We start from the raw sequence: 19125 nt of genomic DNA, 5'->3' as shown, positions 1-19125 counted from the left end.
ATAGCTCAAAGGGAGCAAAGTTTAAAGAAAAGAAAGTCCATGCACTTTTGGATGAAGTGCACATCATCAGTTTTGTGTTGGCCGATCAGTTGTAGACGTGCACCATTATTTTCTGGAAGTTGGATTTAAATCCATCTAGAAATCCATAAGATGAAGACAGACAGACAGACACAGCCAGTTCCCGTAGTTAATGGCATAGTTTTCGAACCAGATCTCGTGCGACGAGTTAGTGCTCAGAGTAAGTGGTGAGGATGACTCTCAGCTACTACCACAATAAATTTGAGCTCAGTATCTTTAAAATGGACCGAGTGATGGCTGTTTTTTTGTGTTTGCTAACGTTCAGATGTGGCTTTCTGAAATGGGGTTGAGTTCAAATGATATTTATTTGTAAATGATTCATCTCTGAAAATCAATCTATTTGTTCATGAAATATTTTGCTAACACTACAGTTAAATGAACGTGCACATGCACACACAGAGACGGCAAAATCCCCTTTCACCTTTGGCAGTGGGAGGAATGGATTTAAAGCTTTGACACAGTACTATACAGATTTTCATGGAGGTGCCCTTTCATGTGTTTGTCCACTAGCTGTGTATGTGTGTGTGTGTGTGTGTGTGTGTGTCTGGGTTTCCCTCCTCCTGCTGTAAAGTTGCCAGAAAGCCAGACTCGCCTGGTGATCCCAGCTGTAAACATCCTGGGGGGGTGGAGTAGAGCATGGGGGGTGGGGGGCAGCAGACACCCCAGCATCATAGGTTTGCGATGTGAGTGTGTTTGCCTTTACATACGTGTGTGTGCATGTGTGTTTCTGTGCATGCTATAGCTTCTACACATTATAATAGTTGAGTGAGGTTCATGGTGGCGGGGGCTTTAAATGGAAACAGGTTGGTTTGTGGTTTTGCATTCCTGCACACAGTGCTCTGTGATGGGACACCGTGCGAATGTTTCCGCCGTCTTGGCTTTTGTACTTGTGAAGAGTTTCAGATCTGACGCCGCGGCTTCGCTTTGTCACACCCAGACGAGGCTGAAAGGCGCACCGCGGCTCCAGAAACAAAAAGTAGAAAATAAAACATATATGAGAGTTGCAGCAACGTTTCTTGTGACGTCAGCAGCAAACATTAAAGCCACAATTTTATGCACCCCCCCCCCTTTTTTTAACAGAGCTATACAAAGACTCGTAAAAACTGTGACTAGACATTTTTGCAGGGTGGCTTCCTGCCTCTCTGCACATTACATGGTCATTTGAGGTAAATTTGCCACAAACTGGTGAAAAAAAAAAAGCAGAAGCATAATTACGTTTTCATCAAGGGTCCATCTTGCCGCTGAGGGTTTTCTCTGTGCTTTAGTTATCGTTTTAGGAGTAGCTCGCCTTTTTTTTTGGGTTTCAACCAGAGCCGGAGTTTTGGGTTTTGCAGAAAACTAAACAACAGATTGAGAATGTCATGCAGCCTCCACTCATCAAAGACATTTTTATGTCAAACCCAAAGTCTTTTCTGTGGGAAATGATTGCAGAAAGAAAAACAGACACATTTTAATTAGAAGTTCAAGACTCTTTATTACAGGTAAAGAGAATCCCACGGGTGAAACAGAGTTTTAGCACATAAAACATTTCCACCGTTTATGGCTGTTTTAATCCTGGCTGTGGTTAATGAGGTCTAGGCCTCTGCGGTGGAACCTCGGCTTGCATTGCTGAGGTTTGTGTCCATGTCGGTCCAGATGGACAAAACGGCGCTGCCTGCTCCTGAGCTTATTCTTGCTGGGTCTTCTCTGAAGTCTCATTTTCAGCCTTGTCGTGCTTCCCCGGCCAGCCTAACCAATGTGCAGACTACTGTACAACCACAACTTCCTGAACAGGTAGTCTGAACACTGGGCAGGCGGGCTGGGCGACCAAAGGATGCAAAGGAGAAGATTCACTCACAAATTACAGACGCTGAGCTGTACTCACAGCGATTTCATTATCTGACACTGGAGTCCGACTTGTCCTGCTCCCTGCTGCCTGTAAAGGGATGAACGAGGAGGGGGTTGGGGGACCGGCATGGAGGTAAAGAAGGAGGAGGTTAGATAGATGATAGGCACTGATTGGCAGACTTGGTGACATGTCCTCCTGTTTCCTGCTGGGAGAAACAACATTCCTCATCAGACTTCACTGAGGAACAAACAAGCTGCAGAAAAGTCTTGATGTTAAAAATAATCAAAGCACTAATTGGATGGACCACTAATTGTATACTGTGTACTGGTGAAAATTACAGCAGTTTATCGAAAATAAATGTATATTTTTGGAAAAAACGAAGTAAGAAGTTCTTAAAACCCTTCCATTCTGGTTTTGGCTCAGATCAGAAACAGAGACTGAGACAAACCGAACACGCTTTGAGGGTCGTACCCCATTTAGCCCACATTTGTAAAGCCTAATCTCAATTTGACCCCACCTAATCCCAGGTCAAGACTAAATAAATAAATCAGGATATTTCACCGAAAACTCCAACACCTTTGACTCATAGGAATTTCTCACGTAATATTTGTGGTTAAACTTGACCCATCAGAATGCTTCGTTTTAAATCCGTGCGTTTTTCTCTTAAAGGTGGAATACCTGCCAAACCTTGCGCTCGTTTCTCTTTGGATCTTGAGTGTTCCTCCTTTTCTTCTTCTTGCTCTTTTCTTTGGTTAAGGTAGGATTTCATCAGTGGGCTTCTGCGTCCTCTCATTCAACATTGTTTGGATACTACCTTCCAGATAATGAAATAAAAATAATAAATAAAATGAATTAAAATAAGGTCGCTCCCGCGGTGAGCAAGGTAGACCAGCTGGAGGTTCGACGTGGCAGAAGGACTGGCCACCAAGTTCTTCCTTCGAGAGACAGAAGGAGAAAAGGAGCGAGGGAGAGAGGAGATATGAAGAAGGAAAGAGGAGGAGCTCCTCGGCCCCCCATTTTTCCTCTCTCCTGTTCTTTCTACCCCTCTCTCCCCCCTCCCGACCCTCTGTCTGCACCCCATCACCCGACTCCCTTTTTTAAAAATGGCTTTCTTCTCTGGCTTATAGGGAGAAAGTGTGAGGTCAAAGGTGAACAGGAAGTAAGATGCATTCATTTGGCGTGTGCGCTGTAAAGTTTGGAAAAGGGAGTGAAGCTTGTTTTTTTTAGCAGAGGGAGGGAACTTTTTGTACATGTGGGCAAGATGGGAGGGCTTCTGTGTTTGGGGCGTGCGTGTGTTTGATCTAATATGTGTGTGAGCTATAAGGTACATGCAATCAAATATGCTTTCTTTGAGATGTTTGATTGATGGATGTGTGTTCAGGAGTGGGGCTGGATGAGAGCAGAGGGTCCTTGGTCTTTATAACAAGGGCAGGAATGTCGGCGTTTTCTTGGCAAGTGGGAGGAAACCTTGTAATAACTCCAGATGTGCAGCCCTGTGGTCTCCATCTCACTCTTGCACCCTCTGTTTTTACTTCTAAAGCTGATTTCCTCTCCCTGTCCGACTCGAATAAAGAGCCCTTTATGCTGCTCGCCAGCCTGCTCGACGCACACATGGAGTGGTGGCGGGGGGGGGGGGGGGTGCTGGTTGAAAAGGTGACATATGACTGGTAAATCAGATCAAGACTAAAAGATGTTATGAATAAGAAAAGTCTTGAAACACAAATAATAAAAATTCCTTCTTCTTTCGTCCACCTATTTATATTTCAGTATTATTTCAAGCAGACCTGAGTAATCAGTGCTAATGTTTCAATGTGTGTGTGTGTGTGTGTGTAGCTGCGTGTTTGTTTTAGCTGTGGTTTCTGATCCCCAAATCAAAGCAGACTTCATCCCAAGAGAAGCCAGTCAGCAGTATACTGGTGGAGATGGAAGGAAAGTGAAAAAAAACAAGGAGCAAAGTGGGGATGAAAGAGGAGGAATAAGTGATAGTCCAGCGAGCAAGGTGAGCGGTGGGAGGGTGCGAAAAATAGAAATCAGTCCTTCGTAAGATGAAGAAGATGAACCAGATTGCTGCTGCTGCTGAATTTAAGGTTTAGGGACTGGAAAGAGTGAATTTATTGGGTGGGAGGAGCGCTGCGGTCGCACCAACATTGTTTCCACTGTTTGGATGACCAGGCAAGCAGCTTCCTTCTTCAAGTCTTAGACAACACAGACAGAAATATGGAGAAAATATGCACAGAAACACACCCATACAGTGTAATCTGGGATTTTATGTTAAGTCAGTGCCTCAAAAAAACTTAAATCTCTGTTTTATTTTTGTATTTGTATTTTGATGTTGGATTTAAAAAAAATAAAACTTCCAGATGTTTTTACTTTTATGTATGAACCAATAGATTTTTTTTTTTTGTGTGTGTTTTGGAGCTGCTCTGTTTCATCTGACCAGTTTATCTCACTCTTTAATCCAGAATACACATTTGTTTCTTTTTTTTTTAAGATTCGCAAAAAAGCAACATTTATCTGTAGACATTTTTATATATTTCTGAATAAATTCTACACTTTGTGTAATAATTTGCTTGAAAAATTCAATTAATTTACCTAAATGTCTAAAAATATATTAAAATAACCATTTGTTAAACAATGAAATTGACAAAAAAAATGGTGAAAGTGAGCAAAATACATAATTCTTAGAGTTTTACACTGAAAGGAAACATTAACAAAGCAAGTTAGACACTAAAACAGACACAATATGGGATTTTATGAAAGGGAGGCTGGTTTGAGGATGACTCAAAGTGAAGTGATGAAGAATGTTGGCTCTTTTTTCTGTAAATATTTGTGTTTTTACTGATTCACTTCATATTATTATTCACAAAAGAAAGAAAAATGGGTCCTAACAGACATGAGCCAGAAATGTAAAAACCACAGGGGTGTGTCTTTGTGTGTTTGCGCTCTTGGGACTTAAATCTGCTAACTCATTGCTGCTTTTGGAGACAAAAATGAATCAGTCCTGAAACTTTTGTGACAATATAATAATATTAATTTAAAAAAAAAAACAAGGTTATGGATTAAGCCAAGGGTTTACAATCAGAGTTTTGTTCCAGTGTATTGTTCAAACACAAACAAAACTTTATTTTTGCATGTTTAAACAATAAATGCATGCACTTCAACTGGTATAGCAATACAGTATTATATCTTTTAACACATTTTAATTAATTTTATTTGACACATATTTTTTTATTTATTAGGTATTTTAACATGTTTCTTGTGCCACGTTTTGTCTTAGTCGTTGATTTTTTCTTTTATTTCCTGAATGAGACACTATGAAATCTCTAACTTTGACATAAGTTATATTTTTCTGCTCATAAATGCAAAGCTTTACAAAATCTCATAATTATGCTGTGTAAAAAAGTCACAGAACTCTTAAACGTTCAACATGCATCTAATAATTTTTTAGAATATGCAATCTTTAAATACAAAAAAAAAAACAAATACAACTTTTTATGTTCTTTGTGCACTCTGTCCATCTTTTGGATGACTGTACGTACATGTTCTCGTTTTATCTCGGTGCAATGATAATAAAGCTTATCCTGATTCTGATTCTGTTTACCTGTAGATTTGACCAAAGCTGCTAGGCCTTGTTCTTACTATATTTTCTGTATAAAGAGCTAAAAATGACCATAAAACAGCGATAGATGAGTTATGTTAGATTTTTAAAAACATAGATTAAAAATTTAGAATAAAAGCATGCCTAAAATAGACACACAAAGCTTTTTAACAAATAAAATTGACTCTTTTTGTGAACCCTTTGAGTATTGTAGAAATGAAAGGCCAGAAAAATATTTCAGAAAAGCATTTTTTTCTTACAAAATGATAGGAAATAAAAAATAAAATAAAATAAATGAATAAAAATCTCACAAATTAAAGACAAAATAAGAAATACTACTTTGTATATTTTACTAAACCTACAATAACAAACCCCCCAAAATAAACAAAAAATCTAAAGTTTTGTAAATGTGTTCTGTATGTTTTAAAAAAAAAGAAGTTCTTTATTATTATTTTTTTATTATTTTTTACTGCTTTATATTGTCTATTAATGCCTTGTGCTTTAACAGAGAAATGTTACCAAACATTTGTTCACACACATAAACTGAAGACCACATTTCTAATTTATTATGTGGACAAAGTGATATAAAATTAACAATATTTTAAAAAGGAAATACATTTCATGCTTCCATTTTGCTTTGGTTTTCTCGGTGGAAAGTCTGTTCATCAGTAAAATCCACCATAATTTGTTTTCTTTCCATCAAACTGCTGATAGGAGTACCACATGGCAGATGTTACGGGTCCCCTTTAAAAAAAATAAATAAATAAAACTGGCAATTAATTTAGCAATAATCCTTGTTTTTTTTCCCACTGACTTTTTCCAAAACCAAACAAAAAATTATATAATTAACTTCTTAACAATTTTCTGTCAAACAGGTAGGGTTCACTGACCAACCAGGTTGGCTTTGGCTGCAGAAATCATGCTTTCTTTCTTAAATTTTCCTCTCGTTTATGTTTGTTCTCATAAGAAGAGCTAAAAAAAAAAGGTTAAAATAAGAAGACTAGCAGAGAAGCCATAGCTTTGAATTTGTTTTAAGCCAAAAAAATCAAAGAATGTATGCTTTTAATTTCTGCAAATCTAGACACCAAAGCTAAAAGACCAGAAATGAGAACCTCCTTGTCTGCACTGTCGAGTAACACTTTTTTTCTCTCATTAATGAACTCTTAGAAAGTGTGGACACTGGCTCTGTGCCAAGGTGATTTGTTAAAAGATTGCACAACCTTGCAACTTGATGAGTCACAAACAGCTGCAAGATTTTACATAGAACTGGTTCAGTTTAGCAGTTTTCCATTGCAGTTCTCCTGGCTTACGTTCACTGTTTCTGACTGAAACGTTAGCAACATGTGGCCTTGCTTTAAATGAAGTCCAAGGCTAATTAAGTTTACCTCAGATGCTGTTTCCCTTAAGTTTCATCATGTGCCCTTTTTAAAATAAAAGTCTCTTCTTATAAAAATGAGACTGTGTTCATCATATTATCTACAAGGAAGCAATGTGACAAACCTGCTTGTCTAAGCACTCTCATTTGACCTACACAAGTATATAAAACTGAGTCTTATCCCAACTTTCCCCTTCATCCCCAACATGTAAGAATTACAGATTTCCCTTCTGTGTTTCATTAGAATAAAGACAAAACTCTATAGAGGAATGGCAGAAGAATGGAGGAAAAGAGAAATGGAGGGAGGTGAGGAGCAGAGGGTTGTGAAAATTGCCCTTGGCTGCCACCCAGGGCCCAGTCTTTGTGGTAATGAAGGGTTAGAAGCAGCGTTATTGCTCCCAGATGCCGTGCGGCTCCTCTGCAGCGCTTTGATGCATGGCCCAAGTCACCAGGACTTTTCTATCTGACTCCCATCAACATCCACGTTACCATACACACGGCACACACACATACGTAGACACTTTAAACAACTTGGATGCTGTAAATGAGTATTTTCTTGGTTTTGACTTCTAATCCACCCTGATTTGTTAATTGGCTCTGGGATGTGTAAGGTCACCATGTAAGAATGCATGTTTTGGAGTGTAGAGTTTCCTTGAGTGTGTCTCTCTGTGGACGCATTTAATTGACGTTTTGAAACAGTGTTTGAGTTTTTCCTATGTTTTTTTTTTTTTATGGCTTCCAGGGAGGTGAAGGGTATTTATGAATGCAGGATTGAACTTCCTTTGGCTTTTCAAAATGAACCCACAATTACTCACTAACAAAATAAATCTAAAAAAAGTACTTTTGTTCACACACCACCTCCAAAGTGCACTCTCTGGAGTAAATGTAAGAAGACTGAGAAAAATGTAGAGTCAGATGTAAACAAAATAACAAAAACAACACAAAAAACTCAACACAAAATTTAGAAAAATTGAATTTACTAGGCAAATGCTTCTGAAATTTGCTGAAGAAGAAGCTGAAACTGAGTTGTTACAGCTAAAAGAAGCCGAATCCTAGCTTAAAGTCAAAGTAGTAAACTGCCAGGTAAAAGCTAAAAGCATCAAAACACTAACTAAAAGATTAGCTGAAGATAAATATAGCAAAATGCTAACAAGACACTAAAAGTAACACACATCTTAAAAGGCTAGCTAAAATCTAAAAGTAGCAAAACAGTAGCTAACAGCTAAAAGTAGCATAAGAAAACAAAAACAAAGCGTGTGTGCTGAAGTAAACATCCAAGAGAACAATGTTTCTGGAGGAATTGAAGAGACCTCAGTGTATTTCTCTGGTGGAAAATATTTAAAAAGTATAAAAGTACAAAAAAGACAGGAACCAAAAGTCAAAGTACTCCCCTCTAGAATGAGCTGAACATTTTTATCTATGAATGGCTTAAAAGTCCAAATTGTGCAAAATGACTTTAAAAATGTTTTATAATGTCTGGTCAAAACTGAGACCATGAAGCGAACGATTGATCTTAAGTCCAAAGACGAGGACGGTCTGAACTATTTCAAGTAATTCAAGAATGACCTGGAGGCCTAGAAAACGTTTGATGAGGACAGCTTCAGGACCTTCGTGGAAGATGAGGCCGTGTGCGTTCATCTCATGGAGGAAACTTGCAAAGTAGCTGAACAGATTTTTTTCAGCGGCTTCGGATGTTATCAGCCCATTAAATGGACGTTATTGTCCCTCCTAGCAGGTTTAACATTACGTTGTTATCTCTGATAATATGCAGCTTCGCATGCGAGTCAAACAGTAAGTGTTTTTTTTCTTGTCAGCTTTATGTGGCCCTTTTCCTAAACCTAACCTTACACCTGACCCAGAGTACTGACCCTAAACTTAACCCCCTTACCCTTGAGCCTAAACCTAACCCAGACCCTAAACCTAACCCCCAGACCCTTTACTCTGAACGTAACCATGTGACGTGAGCCTATTATCAGAGCTAACGATGCTAACAGCGTACCTTTAAACCTACTAGGAGGTCCAGGAGGGGCAGTCTGAATGCAACCTATGGGGATGCTAACAACTAATAACTGGCCATTTAATGGTGATAACATTCAAAACGGGTAGGTTTTTTTTAAACTGTAGAGTGTCCATCTTACCCGTCATCACGCCCTTGAAACGAGTGTACAGTATGGCCTCATCTTCCATGACGGTCCAGAAATACAACAGTGTCATTAAGGGTTACCAATCAGCCTGACATGCATGTTTTTAGTCTGTGGAGGGAAACCTGAGTACTTGGAGAAAACCCATGCATGCATGGAGAGAACATGCAAACTCCACCCAGATTGGCCCCCTGGCTGGGACTCTATCCGGCAACCTTCTCGTTGAAAGGCAGCATCTCCTGCATTGTGCCAATACACTTTTCTTTCTTTCATAATTGCATTGTGTTGATTTTCTCTCTTTTTCCTGAAATTATTTTGAACATCTCAGCAAGATTACATATAAAACAATTAATATTTTAGTTTTTGGTTTTATTTTATAAAATCTAATAATTCCACTTGATCAAATGGTCGATCACGTATATATTTTACTTTTTGTTTAGTTTTGCAGGCTTTTACAGGCTTTAGTCACAGTTTTCTGCACGTTAATAACACTTAAAGAGTTCAATGCTTCTTATTGTCGTTCGCATCACATGTGGTACATGAGGTGGAACGAAATTGTGTACACAGGGTCCCAGTTACATCCAACAAAAATATAAAATGTAAAAGAAAAACAGCAATAAGATCTAAGATATGAACTAAGACAAACTAAGAACAAAAAGGACAACTATATTGATAAAAGACGGGGAAAACACAGCTTTTATAAACCGTTTTGAAGATAATTAGTTCAACAGAGGGAAAGTTTTCTAACATCCTGATGACGTCTCGGGTCATCTTTCTGTCACTCTCTTTGAGACACACAGTTTGGGGTTTTGTGCACGTAAAATTCTGCAAACAGAGGTCAAATGGAGTTTTCGCACACAGTATCTCGTATTCGTTACGGGTGCATCTGTATGTATTTAGGTTTGTTTTCTCATGTGTCTCTGAGCGAGTGTGCATAATGTCTGAAGTCTGTACTGTTGCCCACTCATGCTGGCTTGCTTTTATAGAAACACATGGAAAAGCACTCAGTCCTCAACATCAAGCACCCCCCCCCCCCCACACACACACACATGTGGAAACACATGTGAGGAATGATCAAATCATAAGCGATCAACTCTAATGTGACGCTTCAATAAAGCAAATACGTCTACACTCTCAATGGATACCTGCTGTTTATTAATTTGTTCATTTGATTCTTGTTGCGTGTTGATGCACCTTCCCCTTCATCATGTAGACTCTCAGTAGCCCCCCACCCCCTCGGCCCTCCTCCTTCTTCCTTCCTTTCCAATTCTCCTGACTGGATTTATTGGCTAAAGGAGAGGAAAAAGTATGAATCGGTCCAAGGCTGCTCACTCCCAGGGAGAGGGAGAGCTAGAGAGTGAAAGGAACTTGAGAAGGGGGGGAGGGAAAAAATGTTGACGAGAAAGAAAATGAGGGAGGCGAAGATGAAGAAATGCTGAACCAAAAGGAAGACAGAGAGTTGGAGAATTTGGACTCGCCACTGCTATAAATGATGATGTCAGCATTTGAAAGTCTGGGGCGACTGCTTGTTTAGTTTGTGTGTGCGTGCATGCGTGTGTGTGCGCGCAGCAGACACCCGGGAGTGCAGGCCAAATGTGTCGTTGTTTATGTGCGTTCATGTGTCTGTGGAGATTTTACATGCATTTAAGGGATATGACCATTTGGCTGCACAGGTCATAAATCCTTTGATGAAGGAGTTTGCTCGCCTTCTATTTCTCTGTCTGACACACACACGTACACACACACACACACACACACACGCTCAGGGTTGGGCAGGGCAGGCCTGTGGTTAGCCATCCAGATGGTTTTAAGGTTAGTTAGAGACTACTCTTAAGAGGTGCTATTTGTAACTGAAGCAGCGTGTGTGTTTAGCTTTTAGAAACTCAGCGACTCTCATTTATTTTTAGAGCGTAATTTTTTTTCAAACTGTTATTTCACTGTGCGTCGCACACGTGCGTAGACACACACTCTGGTTTCCAACAATAGATGCACCACACCACAGGCTGAGTGTGTGTTAGTGTGAATTAAAGTGCCGGCGTGCCTCTGACTGAAGTGACTGATGCTGAGGTTCCCTGATACAGAAATAGTTTGCGTGTCACATGATGCGTGCAGGTTTTACAAGTATGAAACTTTCAGTAGATCTTCGTATATTTATGTGTGGGCGTTTCATTTCAGCTTGCCATATTTTGTGACTAATCAAAACCAGAAGCTGTGTTCGACTTTCCCACTCTCCTACTTCTCTTGTTCTGTTTTTATCGACAGAAGAACTCTATATGAGGGGCATTTAAGTTCTTTCATCTGCTTCCTTTTTATGGCTTTTAATCTAACCTCTCTTTCTTTACGGTTCTCTGATTACACTCTCCCATTCAGGTTGTATTAATTTAAAATGTCCTGCCCCGTAATGTGCCTACTGTGATAATCTACTCTTGTCTGAGGATCATTTTAACTCAAACTTCTTCATCAAGCAGCAGCTCCTTCTCCTAATCGGAGTTTCTCTCTGTCGCCCCCTGCAGGAGAAGGAGAAGAAGTACATGCTGCCGGTGGACAACCTGAAGCTGCGGGATGTGGAGAAGGGCTTCATGTCCAGCAAGCACATTTTTGCCCTCTTCAACACCGAGCAGAGGTGCAGCTACACACATATATTACAATGGCATGTCCTCCATCAAGTTAAAGCTAAATTAAACAATTGCACACCCTAAAATCACATCGGTGCGTTACATGGTGGAAGCTCTGCAGTATCCTAAGTATGAAAATTACTTTGTTTTTAGTGAAAGTACAGGAGTATTATTAGCAAATTTAAAGCACATGTAGTAAAATCAAAAGTAATAATATAAACTGGACTCGATAAATGTATAACTGGAAAACTAGAGGTCTAAAGTGACGATTAACTTTTAAAAAAAATTATCTTAAATGTATGAATAATTGTATTTTCAACTGGTTAAAGCCTGTTTAGTTGCTCCGATCTCATTTGTTTGCTTTACTTTATGTTCACAGAAACGTCTATAAAGATTACCGTCAGCTGGAGCTGGCTTGTGAGAGTCAGGAAGATGTCGACGCGTGGAAGGCCTCCTTCCTCAGAGCTGGAGTTTATCCTGAACGAGTAACGGTAAGATTCATTTAAAATAAAAGAAACATGTCAAATATTTCTTTTGTATTGACTCGACTGATTAGTCATGTTAGTATAAAAACACAAAACTCTGTAAGAAAAGTTTAAAATGTTTTGCTTGTTTACAGCAGAACAGGCCTGCAAGCATTTTTTTTCTCCATATTTTATACATTTATTGCCACAGTTTTATTGTTATGTCACATGTTGTGTGTCCTTTTCAATGTCTTTTCATGTTTCACCTTATAGGAGAAGGAAGGAAAGGTATGCAATTCTCCATGTTTTTCTTTTTTTTAAATCCTAGTATATTCTTTTTGATTTAAATAATTAAAAAAAAGTATAGATTTGTAGTTTTAATTAATCTTAATAGTAAAAAAAAACCCCACTATTATTAATATTATTATATTATTTGTTATCCTTTATTATGAAAGAACATGCAGGGAACAAAAACTTTTGCACTTCTGTGGATTTAAATCGTCAAAGTAAATAAAAAAATAAAAAAATAAAAAAAACTTCCAAAACATTGAATGTCATGGACGCAGTTATATGCATTCTTTTCAGATTAGATATCACTGTCTGTTTTAATGTGTTGACATTTTTATGTGTGTCGTGTGTGTTTTGGTTATTTTTCTATATCTATATACAGTTTGAGTAAAACTACTACATAGGGATTTGAATGTTGTGTGTTCATTCTGTTTTAACACCAATGCTGAAGTAAACTCCTTCTTTTGAAATATACTTGTTGTATTTCACCGTTCTAAGAGTTAAACCTATAAAACAACTTGTTCTTTTTGCAGCACTGCATCTAGAAATAGATTTGAAGTAGACCTGTCTTGTGCTTGTGTGACCAAGCTGATTTCTGATCAGTAAGCTAACAAAATATAACTCTGAAGCAGTCCTTGCATCAAAGCTACCATCTGTTTCCCCTGTTACGTTAGCTTGCTCTTATTTTCTGTGAAAGTTGTGTGTTTGTAGCTCATCTTGAATTTGTCTCCACAGAGTGAGAGTGGGGATGAGAATGGCGCCGACAGCTTCATGCACAGCATGGACCCTCAGCTGGAGCGGCAGGTGGAGACCATTCGCAACCTGGTCGACTCCTACATGGCCATCGTCAACAAAACCGTGCGCGACTTGATGCCAAAGACCATCATGCATCTCATGATTAACAACGTGAGTCGTCCGCATGTGCAGCAGTTTGGCGAAACGGGACATGCAGCGATGAGAGCGCTTCTTATTTGTGCAATTAAATGTTGCTCTCTTTCTGTTCAGACAAAAGAATTCATTAACGCTGAGCTGCTGGCCCAGCTCTACTCATGTGGAGACCAAAACACCCTGATGGAGGAGTCCCAGGAGCAGGCGCAGCACCGCGACGAGATGCTCCGGATGTATCACGCTCTGCGGGAGGCCCTCAGCATCATTGGGGACATCAGCACAACCACCGTGACCACCGCTGTACCGCCTCCTGTGGACGACTCCTGGCTGCAGGTGCAACGGGGCGGCTCCGGAGGAAGGTAGGTCACATATAGGATGATCAGCAGAAGGAGATGAGATCTTATATAATGTTCTTTTTTTTTGCATTCCTTTCTTTTCCTGCTTCTTTAACCACCAGGTCTCCTGCAACCAGTCCTACACCAAACCGCAGGGCTCCACCTGGACCCCCAGCTCGCCCAGGTTCTCGCGGACCTCCACCTGGGCCTCCTCCTGCTGGGGGACCCCCTGTCCCTTCTCGTCCCGGAGCTTCTCCAGACCCTCATGGAGGGCCACCTCCCACTGTGCCCTCCAGGCCTAATCGTGCACCCCCTAGTGTTCCCAGGTGAGGAAAACAAACGGACATTATAAACCTACAAGGCTGACTTTACATCCACCAAACAAACGTTGTTATAATATTAAAATGAACAATTAAATCTGTTTATGATACTTTGATGTTAGGGGGGTGTGAAGATCCATGCATGAGGGGGGGAAGGAGGTAAATTAAATTAATGAGTGCTAGTTATCATAGAGGATAGATGAGTAGATTCACATATAGTAGTTAGAAATTCTTTTGAAAATGCAAAAACAACAAATAACAATTTATTTATTTAATATTAACAGGTTTTTGTTTCTTTATGAATGAGTGGACTTTTCAATCACCTTCCAACCCTCAAACAGGCCTCTCCTGCAGCAGCATACACACAGTGCATCCTCTGCACCCACCTTCACTGCAGCTCATCATGAAGTGCACGTGTCTCTGCTTGTGCCTGGAAGCTAGCTACCGTTTCTAACTGATCATGAGAGTAGGCGCTTGTCCTGTAGAGGACACCAACATCTCTTGGCTGAGCTCTCGCTGGGATAAAAAAATATAAACGAACAATCTGAAGAATGCTGCTTGAACATTGATTTTATTATATCCAAATGATTTTGCGTGCACTGATGTGTGTCCTGGAGAGCCGAGCACATGCGACGTTGGTCCACCCTGTGACTGTATGTGCTTTTCTGTCCTCATGCTCCTCTTTCATGTGTCTCTTCTTCACCACACCTTTGTCACACACATGACTGTGGTTCCTTCTGCAGAATCACTATCACTGGCCAGTGAGGACTAAGATTTCTGGTATGTTGGGTAATATTTGCCATCATTATCATCATCACGATCATGAGCCTGAAAGACGCCTCAGAGGTCATCTTTTGGCTGCATGTCACTTCCTGTTTCGGCCCCCTTGCTGTTCACTTCTCCACTCAGAGCACTGCATGAGCTTTTTGGAGCTAGTTAACTAATTTATGTAAAATCTAGGCAGCAAGAAGTGGGGGAAACAGGTTTGTCCCAGTGGAGGCTACTCATTAAATAGTAATGAAGTGTCAAAATTAGTCTAAAAACTATTTTTTTCTTGTTTGTTGTGCATTTGTCACGATATCTCTTACGTAACAACAGTAACATCTTCATCTGTGCTCAGTTTGTGTGCTTTAACTGTATGGAATCACATTTACGCCAAAAGGCCACCACGAGCGTATTTTACACTCCATGCGCGCATTGAACCTCCCGTGCGCGCACAATTCTGTGACCACGAGCACGAGTTGCAGCTGTCTGTGCTCTCGTGTATCAATCTGCGTGCTCATGTGAAACATTGGGATCAAGTGTAGAACAAATGCATGGAAATATTAACCCTCATATGACTGGCCACTTCTCTGCTATCCCCTCCCAGTGACCCTTGTTGGCGCTGCCAGTGTTGCACCATATTCTGTGACCACTGCATATTGTGACCGTAGGGGGCGCTGTTGCAGAAAAAGAAAGAAATAGCTGAACAAACCAAGGTTTTCACTAACGGAATTGTTTCTGCTGACTCTCTTTTCTCCAAAGAATAAAAAGTAACATTTGATCACTAATATCATGACTATTATGGAAATATAGACAGTCACAGAATATGATAGTGTTCATCAGATGTTGCAAAGTATGGTATAAAAATGCAACAGCGCCCCCTACGGTAACAATATACGGTGGTCACAGAATATTGTGTAACAGCGGTATATATTGAAGCCAGCGCCAACAAGGGTCACGGGGCGGGGATAGCAGAGAAGTGGCCAATCATATGAGGGTTAACATTTCCGTGCTTTTTTCTACACTTGGTCCCAACGTTTCACACGAGCACGCAGATTGATACATGAGAACACAGACAGCTGCAACTCGTGCTCGTGGTCACAGAATTGTGTGCGCATGGGAGGTTCAGTGCACACGAGGAGTGTAAAATACACTTGTCGTGGCCTTTGGCATAAATGTCATCCCATATAACTGAGCCTGAGAACTCCGAGATGTCAGTGAATGTGTCATAATTTGTGTATAACCCATGGAGGAGCTGAAACTTTAATCTGGACCATCAATAAAGACAAAAACACCATCATGATAACACGAGACTAATCCAACCACTTTTCTCCTCTTTGTGTCTTTCCTTGTGTGTTCACGCCAGTCGGAGACCCCCACCTTCTCCAACCCACTAGGCCTCCGAGCTCCTTCCTCCCTCCTCCATCTGTCTGCTCCTCCTCTGGATGAGAGGCGTCTAAAGACAACAGCGCCACCTTGCTGTCATCTCCTGCCTCATCTGACCTCCACAGGCTCCCCTCCTCCTTTCCTCTTCATCAGCAAACTCCTTTTTTTTTTCTCATCCAAACCTCCCCCCCCCTCCCCCACACTCTCATTCCTCTGTTTACTCAGAGATGCAGAATACTTGAAACTCATTTGCATGACAAGTTTTACTGTAGAGACCATTAAATATATCCTATCAGGTATACTCAAGCAAAATGACTGCACAATATTTCTCCTTTTAAAGTGAAACATATAAAGATTTAGCATGACCTTCATTTTTTCTTAATATTTGTTTTTGTGACAAACATTTTTAGCTTTAATTGTTCCTTTTTAAAAAGAAATACTTCACCTGAACATAAAAGTCTTGTATCATTAACTCGATGCAGTCTTGTCTCAAAATATTCAACATTAAATAGCAGAATATCCAAAGAAATTACTTTAGTTTTTAAAGGTCTTGTTTAATGGTAATGTATAACAGGAATTTAAAGTAACTGCTTAGGGATATACAGGTTCTTGCATGAAAAGCAAAAACTTAAACGCATTTTTTTTTTTAATGAAAAAATAAGTAAATGTCTTTCCCTTTTGCAGTATTTCTGGTTCAGGAGGTAAAAAGTAACAGCTGTATGTGAAGTATTTCTTTAAGAGAAGTGATTCATGCTGAGCTGTTCTGCAAAATGCATCACTGAAGCTTTGTGTACCGTATTTTTCGGACTATAAGGCGCATTAAGCTAAATAAGTTAATTTTGACAGATTTTTGAGCGCCGTGTACCACATAAAATCACTTCGAGGTCAGTAAGCACAACCAGAGCACTGGATTGTAAGGCTCACTGAAAGAATTTTAAGTGTGCCTTGTAGTCTGAAAAATACGGTATGTTTTATTTCTTCATTGTTTTTTTTTTCTGGTTTAGATTTGTAATTGTGCTCCCTCCAAAATCATAGTGAGGACACCTAAATCCTGTTTTATCGCATCTAGCTGAAATTTGGAAAGAAAGGTTTTGTGTCCCTCGCTTGTATCATTTTGGGGTTTCCTTTGTTCATCCTGCCAAATAAGAATTTGTTTGATTTTTCTCTAAAACTTTAGGCCAAATAAGGGTGGGCCTTCTTGTCCAGAGAGCCCCCTGCCACCATTCGACTCTTAGATTTCTTCCTTTCACCTCCTAAACTTAAAACCTTCATTTACTCCAGCATCCATTCACCGCTCACTCTTTCTCTCAGCTGATGGAGGAGGGCTGATCACCACCTCCAGACTCTTCAGCTCAGGACGCCTGGACAGACAAGGGCTGCTTCTGCTCATCTTTCCTTTCCGTCCCGCTCGTGTCAGAAAGTCAGGAGCCCGTCCGCTCTCTTCAAGAACCTTTCATCCTTTTATAAACACCTCCTGAAGCTGCTGTCTGTGCTTTCGGATAACCTATGCAACAACGAGAAAAAGAAAACTGGATCTGTTCCCTGCGTTTTCCTCCTTTTGCAAGCATCATTAGTCCTGTTACTCTTGTGGATGTGAGGTAGTAAAAGGTACAAAGTACCGCAGGGTGTACCGTATTTTCCAGCGTATAAGTCGCAGTTTTTTGCATAGATTTGACATAAACGCCGACGCGACTTATATATATATGTTTTTTTATTCCATATTCATAAGGAAATTTTTGACTGATGCTTTAAATTTTGAAGAACTGCAACAGCGAGTCCTGTGCACGCTCGCTTCACTCAGCTGGTGCAAGCGGAGGAATGCTGGAGAGCTTGCTGCTCCAGTCACGTTGATGGATGGATGGATGGATGGATGGATGGATGGATGGATGGATGGATGGATGGATGGCGCTGTGCCGCCCAGGTGAAATAAAGCTGTTTTGACCATTCAATAAATGCGACTATACATCAAAATGGCTTATACACCGGAAAATTTGGTACAAGTAAGAACAGCATGACACCAATCGGAGAAGAATCTGAACATCAGTAATCCAGAGAGGGGAAAACTTTGTGGCCTGAGTTGCTCCTTCAGACTGTTAGATGTTTTTATGTAGATATTAATGGGACAAAGGCTATAGCCTTAAGTCAGGGTTGATCATGTTATGCATTTTGATATAACAGGAAAACATTTACCGTTTTATTTAAGTTGATCTATTTCCTTTTGTTGTTGTTTTTTATTCTCTCTTCTCTCAGTGGTCATGGGGGTGAGTGAGAACATGAACGGTCACAGTCTGTGCCCCGTGTCGAGTCCTCACATTGTGCAACTCCGCCTGTTTTTCCATCCCTTTTTCTGACTGCTCAGCTCCACTGTCGGTGTAAATGTGTTGTATTTTAACCCACTTCCCTCACACGCCAGGAAAAATCCACATCTTTACCCCGATCGTCATTCCAGTCGTTTACACGAACACTCCGCTCACCTCTTGTGTATCTTTACCCTCAAACGCAGCAAAGCGTATTCTCCTCATTATTTATTGGTATTTAGTTGATTATGGACACATCTTAATGTGTTATTCTGTACATGTGTGGTGCATTTCATTGGACTTGTGGTCTCCCTGTTTAGAGAATTTAGCCTGCAGCATATGAAACAGCATAATTTAAATTATTATCAATAAACGATGCTTATAGTAGAATAATATTTAGCAACGATAAGAGGATAAAATGGTTTTAGATGTAAATGGATGCTGGCAGGTTGTTGAATACCTTTGATTGAAGCAGGGATGGTGTTTTACTTTTCAATGGGTATGTAATTGTATCCTAACGCATTAAACACCTCTGAGTACTGTAATGAGTAAGAAGTCTTTGTCTTTTTTAAATTAATTGTGCACAATAAAAATTAAAAAATAACTGGATTGTCACATAGATTAAATAGTTCTGAATCAAGTAAAGATTACATCAGTAAACCTTTTGGGACACAATATAGAAAAAAAAATAGAAAGTTAATAGCTGTTAATAATAACTCCACACCTAATAAACACTTTAGATAAAAAATT

General features: G+C 39.9%; 1 protein-coding gene across 3 annotated transcripts in view; it reads left to right on the top strand.

The window, feature by feature from the left end:
* dnm1a (dynamin 1a) overlaps positions 1 to 17351 on the top strand; it is a 52271-nt gene extending 34920 nt beyond the window's left edge. For 2 of the 3 annotated variants that reach the window (XM_037692100.1, XM_037692099.1), the window contains 7 exons: positions 11534 to 11643; positions 12015 to 12126; positions 12373 to 12387; positions 13123 to 13293; positions 13393 to 13634; positions 13733 to 13936; positions 16059 to 16265. In XM_037692100.1, coding sequence (XP_037548028.1) covers positions 11534 to 11643; positions 12015 to 12126; positions 12373 to 12387; positions 13123 to 13293; positions 13393 to 13634; positions 13733 to 13936; positions 16059 to 16089 — 885 coding nt within the window. In that variant the 3' untranslated portion in view covers positions 16090 to 16265. Of the gene's footprint in view, positions 1 to 11533; positions 11644 to 12014; positions 12127 to 12372; positions 12388 to 13122; positions 13294 to 13392; positions 13635 to 13732; positions 13937 to 16058; positions 16266 to 17255 lie in introns of those variants that run through there. The other variant, XM_037692101.1, reaches the window with a different exon arrangement.
* Positions 17352 to 19125: the final 1774 nt, after the last annotated feature.

This window comes from Nematolebias whitei, chromosome 18, assembly GCF_014905685.2.
Source record: "Nematolebias whitei isolate Nwh7 chromosome 18, NemWhi1, whole genome shotgun sequence".
Taxonomy (NCBI): domain Eukaryota; kingdom Metazoa; phylum Chordata; class Actinopteri; order Cyprinodontiformes; family Rivulidae; genus Nematolebias; species Nematolebias whitei.
Note: the sequence above shows the minus strand (reverse complement) of the source record. Positions and strands in the feature narration are given on the sequence as shown.